The 6,550-nt window shown below is 44.8% G+C and overlaps 1 protein-coding gene across 1 annotated transcript; it reads left to right on the top strand.

The window, feature by feature from the left end:
• The first annotated feature begins 209 nt into the window (after positions 1-209).
• Positions 210-3,770, top strand: LOC132896692 (protein NYNRIN-like). Its single transcript, XM_060937705.1, has 2 exons — positions 210-1,572; positions 3,016-3,770. Exons 1-2 carry the CDS (start codon positions 615-617, stop codon positions 3,102-3,104), a joined length of 1,047 nt encoding a protein of 348 aa, XP_060793688.1. The 5' UTR covers positions 210-614; the 3' UTR covers positions 3,105-3,770.
• The last annotated feature ends 2,780 nt before the right edge of the window (positions 3,771-6,550 follow it).

A 6,550-nucleotide genomic window follows, 5' to 3' on the forward strand; every position in this document is an offset into this window, starting at 1 on the left:
TTCCCTGTGTTAGCCCTTATAACACCCCAGTGAATCCGGTGCAGAAGCCCAACGGCACGTGGCGTTTCACCCAGGATTTGCGTAAGATTAATGAGCTTATTGTCCCAGTCGCCCCATTAGTTCCAGACGTTCCCTCTCTTATGGCCTCGATTCCGTGTGAACATGCGTTTTTCTCTGTGATTGACCTCTGTTCTGCCTTTTTCAGCGTCCCTGTGGGCCACGACACACAGCCCCTGTTCGCTTTTACGCACAGGGGAAAGCAGTACACATGGACCAGGTTACCCCAAGGATATGTCGATTCCCCCGCGGTTTTTACAGCCGTAGTGAGGGACGCCTTGGCCGGTTTGTGCCTCCCCTCGGGCTCCTCCGTGCTCCAGTATGCGGATGATCTTCTGGTAACGGCGGAGGATAAGGACATTTGCGCTACAGCTACACTTGCTCTCCTCTCCCTTCTGGCGCAAGAAGGCTTTAAGGTCTCACGAACTAAGCTTCAGTTCTGCCTCCCCACTGTCCGATACCTGGGTCACGATCTCTCCCAGGGCTCCCGCAGGCTCAGCCCCGAGCGTGTGCAGGTCATCCTAGACACTCAGGTGCCCGCCACAAAACACGCCCTCATGGCTTTTCTGGGACTTATCAATTACTGCCGCCAGTGGATTCCTGACTGTTCCACCTATGACAAGTGTCTGCGCTCTGCAATTCTGCACTCGGACCCTTTGACTCAGCCCTTGGTATGGTCTGACGAGATGTTGTCGGCCTTCAGGGCCTTGAAACAGGCTTTATGCTCGGCCCCTGCTCTCGGACTTCCGAATTACCGTTTGCCGTTTCATTTATATGTGTGCAACCAGCAGGGAACTGCGTCTGGGGTTTTGGCGCAGGAGCACGGGGGGGGTATGCGGCCTTGTGCGTTCCTCTCTAAAACTCTCGATTCTGTGGCACAGGGTCTCCCTGCTTGCCTCAGGGCGGTGGCTGCATGTGCTGTCATGGTCACGGACGCTGAACGGCTGGTTTTGTCTCACCCGCTCGTTCTCCACACCTCACATGATGTAGTGCACGTTTTAAAGAACCTCAGTACCCAGCATTTATCTGCGCAGCGTCGCTCTGGATACGAGTCTATTCTTTTGGCCACCGAGAACCTTACTGTTAAGCCCTCCTCCTCCTTTGATTCTCTCGCGCACGCGCTTCAGCGCCTCCTCAATTCACAGGATGATTTTCTTCCTTCTGAAACACACGACTGCATTTCTAGCATTCTTTTCGAGACAAGTATCCGCCCCGACTTACGCTCCACCCCGTTACTTTCAGGTGATTCGCTGTTTGTGGACGGCTCGTGCTCACGCCCCTCTGACGGCGTTTTCGTGTGTGGTTATTCTGTGTGCCGCCTTCCTGATGAAACTGTTGAAGCTTTTTCTCTTCCTTTTTCCTCGGCTCAGGCTGCCGAACTATACGCTCTAACCCGTGCATGTGTTATTGCTCAGGACACAGACGTCACTATCTACACTGACTCACGTTACGCTTTCGGCGTTGCTCATGACTTTGGTCGGATTTGGGCTTCGCGTGGGTTCACCACTGCAGACGGTAAGCCCATTTCTCATTCTTCGCTTGTTACTGATCTTATTACAGCGTGTCTTCTCCCGCGCTCTTTAGCCATTGTTAAGACTCGTGCTCATTGTATTGGGGACTCTTTTGAGATCAGGGGAAACTCTCTCGCCGATCGCATTGCCAAAGCCGCGGCTGCCTCCGGTGTTTTTCCGCCTTCGCTTACTCTCTCCCTGGTCTCATCCAGCCGTATGATTAGTGCCGTTCTTCCGGACATTGACTTGATCTCCCTCCAGGCCTCCGCTTCGGCCTCAGACAACCATTTCTGGGACTCATGCGGCGCGCAGCCGTCTGACGGCGTTCGGATCGATGCTCAGGGCCGCCTTTGTTTGCCTAGACATTGCACTCCATTTCTCGTCCGCGAGTTTCATGGTCCCACTCACCGCGGACGAAGGGGGGTAGTGGAGGATTTATCCAAAATATTTTGCATCGACAAAATACACACCGATGTACATCACATTCTAGACAGATGTTTAACGTGCGCCCAGAATAATCCATCTAAACCAGGCGCGGTACATCAGCACCTTCCCATACCTGACACGCCGTTCCAAGAATGGCAGATTGACTTCACTCACATGCCAAAGCAGGGCCCCTTTAAGTATCTTTTGGTCATGGTCGACAAATTTTCACGATGGGTGGAGGCTTTCCCCTGTGGGAAAGAAGACGCTCGCACGGCGGTAAACAAATTGACGCAAGAAATCATTCCGCGTTATGGTCTCCCGGTAGGGATAGACTCTGACAAAGGTACGCCGTTCACCTCTAAGGTGACACAAGAACTGTGTAAAGACTTAAAGATCCATTGGCGTTTCCACATCCCGTACCATCCGCAGTCCTCCGGCATTGTGGAGCGCGCAAATAGAACAATCAAGGGTAAGCTGCGTAAAGCCATGCAAGAAGCTGGTACTAAAAATTGGGTACAAGTTTTGCCTTTAGTTCTCGCTGACATGCGAATGACCGCTCAAGTGGCCCTCGACAACCTGTCTCCGTACGAGCTCGTGATGGGCCGGCCTTTTCCTACACCCTGGCGCAGAGGTATGCAGGCTATAGGAACGAGTGATCTTGATGTACATCTCAGTGAGTACGCCGTGGGTCTCATGCGGGTGTTGGATGAATACTGGACGAGACTAAATTCCAAAAAGCCTCCTATTCCTGAGGCACCCACTCACCCCTTTGAGGTAGGGGATAAAGTGTTGGTAAAGAAATTCGCTAAATTAGGCACTCCTCTAGAGGAACCACCCTACAGTGAACCCACGGATGTGCTCGCTGTAACTCGAACGGCTGTACTAACTGACCTTTTTCCACAGTGGATTCATGCCAGTCGAATAAAGAAGGCTCCAATGTAATAGAAATCTATATTGTTGATGCTTAACAGGTTTTTGTGTTTCAGAAAGTTGCTGTGACAATAGCTGACGGCCTTTTCAGGGATCCCCTTTCCAGCATCCGGAGTGATCCGGTTTCGGCTGATCTACAAAGAGGGGATGGTCGGTGCGTCCCGCAGACTTCTGAACTGAGGAATCTGGAAGACACGTGAGCCTGGGCTACCTTCAACTATCTACATCCTGTGGACACAGAAAGAACAAAGTCAGTGACCAGTATGACTTTCCTTCTGGTATTGGTCTTAGCGCTTGGAGCAGGGAATCCCGCTCAAGCCAGCCACGAGGACAACGTTTTTTGGCGATTTGCCAATTGGACTGCTAAACAACATACTAATCAGTCTTGTTATGTCTGTCAATACGTTAGAGTCTAAACTGTAGTTATACTCTGTAAACAAAGTATAAAAGAGGGGATTGTAAGATTGTGTGTGTTCTCGTGCATAGCTGTCCTGAGCTTTATGACCCTTTCACACCCTGGTAAACGTGCATAATCGCGAGAACATACTCTTTTATTTTCTCTGTACCTTCTAGTTTCGCTGAAACCACATTCCTGGTTCCTCCTGTTCTAGGGGGTGTATGGTCTGCTCTTTCATGTATAACAAAAACGACTCCTTATCTGGCGAGTTTCACCTTGTGCCCCCGAGCCCCTTACTTATCTTGTCACGCAAGCTTCTGATGTATATAAACCCTGCTTTTTCTGTGTATCACTGAGCAGTGCATGAATAAACCAGATTGATTTCATTCGTGTGGTTTGTTTTTACCCTGCTCCAGAGCGCTCTTATATCGACGCATCTGAACTAGGACAGACGCAGGTTCTAACAGGCGCATTTTTAGTTTGTTTACTGTATGTTATCATACTTTATGACTTTATTTGAAGCCATACTGGAAATGTTGTAAAATAAAGCAAGTAAGAGATAATATTACAAATGCAAGAAGAGCCATTAGCCACCATACCTATTGTTTATTTACAGGGTATTTATTTTTAATTATTTATGATGTATGTAATTGCTCAGTTAAAGTAAATAAAGCATGGTCACCTGTAATATCAAAGAACTTGAACTTGTGAATAATTAAAAAAAAAGACAGAGAACAATATACTGAGGAGACAGGGTTTCAAAGAGGGCAAGACAGGCAGAGAATATTTGTCAGATAACAGGCCCTGACGAATGCTCTATTACTAATAAGAAACATAGACAATAAATAAATTAATAAGAAATATATTAATATAGCTTATTTAAGTATGACCAAAATTTTTAAGCCCAACTTTGTGTTCACATTCCCACCTATGGCCAAGGTTCAGCTTTTTGTGTTTCAATACTGTTCAAACTTAATCATTTTAATGTTTCTTGTAGCACATGCACATTTTGCTTACTGTTTAAGCATTTTATTTGTTCTTTTGCTGTTGATATTTTTCCCCATGCCAATCTTCTGCTGAACCTAGTGGTGGGGAAAGCCCTTAAATGCATAATGAATAGTCAGTGAGGGACAATCTTATTTTTTGCAACAGTTCTTAAAAACTTAACATTTAGTTTCAATTCAGAAGGTGTTTAGGCTTAGCTGATGAAATATTTTCAAACATGAACTTGCCTTTAAATCTGAAACACAGGTCTATAGGGCTACAGGAACATTGGCAGTCATCTGTAGTTTTCTAGTGTGGGGGCTTTTAAGCCAAAACTTGGTGCTTTTGTTGGCCACAAGCTGAAGGCCTGGCAAGTCAGGGTGTGTAAGAATGTAGGTATGGCACAGCAGGTCACTCCAAAAATCCACCAGAATGCAGGAACATTGATACTCTACTTTTGCCTCACGCCTGTGCACTTGAGTCATCCCCCTGGTGGCCTAGTGGGGGTTTGCTGGATTGTCATGCCAGTGACCCGGGTTTGAATCCCAGCAGAACCCTAACAACCGGTAATTGGATAACTACTTTTTACTTTTACAATATTATTCTAAAGTAACAATACTCTTACTTGAGTACAATTTTTGGCTACTCTACCCACCTCTGGTTGTCTGTGTTCTCCCCGTCGCAGCTGCGAGTGCCACACTCTCCAGTGCAAACCATGTATCTCCAAATTTGATGGTTTTGAATTTGATTGTGATAAACTGAATAAGTGTTCCTTTATGGTTTGAGAAACATATCCTAATTCTAAAGTTAAATAACCTATTTAAAAATCTTCTCGACTTGGCTGAAAAATGCATTGTCACAAAGATGAAAACAGGGCTGTTTTTCTGAGATCATGAAAAGTTGACTGATTAGAGATAATATGGTTCCCACAGGACAGTGACGCTACAAACAAATGATGACCTTATAGAATACGATGCATTACTGTACATTAAACTACCCAAAAGTATATAAAGCAGTTAAAATGAGCTCAATCTGAAACATCTACAACAGTAACATGCAACATACTTCAACTGTAATGTTAATCCATTTCCGGACTATACGTCGCTCCGGAGTTTAAGTTGCATCAGCCAAAAAATGCATTATGAAGACGAAAAAAACATATACATCGCACCGGACTACAAGTCGCACTTTTTTGAAGGGTTATTCTATCCATAGAATCTGTGATTGTATCTGATAAGCGACACGTGGTTACTGCGCGACTGCATTGTTTATTTAATAAACGAACAGCTGAGCAGTGATAACGTGCCCTTTGCCCTGTAAGTAGCTTAGTCTGATTATTTTAAATATCTACTACTATCTTTAATACTATCACTATTGTTATTACTAATAGCCTTTATTATTATAACTAATATTAGTAGCCTATTACTGATGCATTAATCAGTTTGCTTTTAGAATATTTTTACCGGTAGGGCTTATCACCCCATGGCTCTTTCATCTTTGTTATTAAAGCTGTAGTCATCATCAAGGAGTGTCCTTCATTTTTGTCGAATTTTATTTCATCAAATCAGAGGTCAAGTAGGCTATAGGTATATCATCTCCAAAGACAGGTACGGTAGTAAAAACAACCGTCTAGTGAAAAAAAACAACAACCGCTCAGAGAAAAAAAACAGGCAGAAAGTGCGCCTGCCAGTTAACGTCATATCCGATAAAAACATTAAACGTTGTTCAGACCATTAACACCATAACATCAGAGACGAAGAATAAAGTTCATCTTGGAAGGAGAGTTATTTTTAAATATGCAAAACAAAATCATTTATAATAGCCCAGAGAAAAATTGGCTGAATATGTACCGTAACATCAAGTTATTCAATAGCCTATAGGCCTAAAATCAGGGCTTAATTTGAGCCGGAACATGACGGAACAAGATCCGTAACCTCCGTTGTCGGATCCGGCAGCTATTTTCATTTCATTCGGTGTTCCTGCAGCTATTTAAATGGATCAGATCACCTGCGTGACCATCACAAAGGGGAAAAAAATCAAACAATAAATTAAGTAAATAATTTGTTTAGTGTTCGGTTTTGATTTTGATCTGTTGTTGATTTTCTCTCCTATGACATCCACAAAATCTAAGGGGAAGGGGGGGGGGACATGGGGTGTATACTTCCACTCAACAGAACACCGGGTTTTTTGTAGCCGTTAGCTTGCGCTGTGGAAAAAATGGCAAAAAAACAAGAAAGCTTACTAA

This window comes from Neoarius graeffei, chromosome 13 (genome assembly GCF_027579695.1).
Source record: "Neoarius graeffei isolate fNeoGra1 chromosome 13, fNeoGra1.pri, whole genome shotgun sequence".
Classification (NCBI taxonomy): domain Eukaryota; kingdom Metazoa; phylum Chordata; class Actinopteri; order Siluriformes; family Ariidae; genus Neoarius; species Neoarius graeffei.

Bases quoted from the DNA above. Each gene is read 5' to 3' on its own strand.
- LOC132896692 (XM_060937705.1), top strand. From the start codon at position 615: ATGGCTTTTCTGGGACTTATCAATTACTGCCGCCAGTGGATTCCTGAC. The intron at 1,573-3,015 runs GTAAGCCCATTT...CGGCCTTTTCAG, and splicing joins TGGGTTCACCACTGCAGACG to GGATCCCCTTTCCAGCATCC.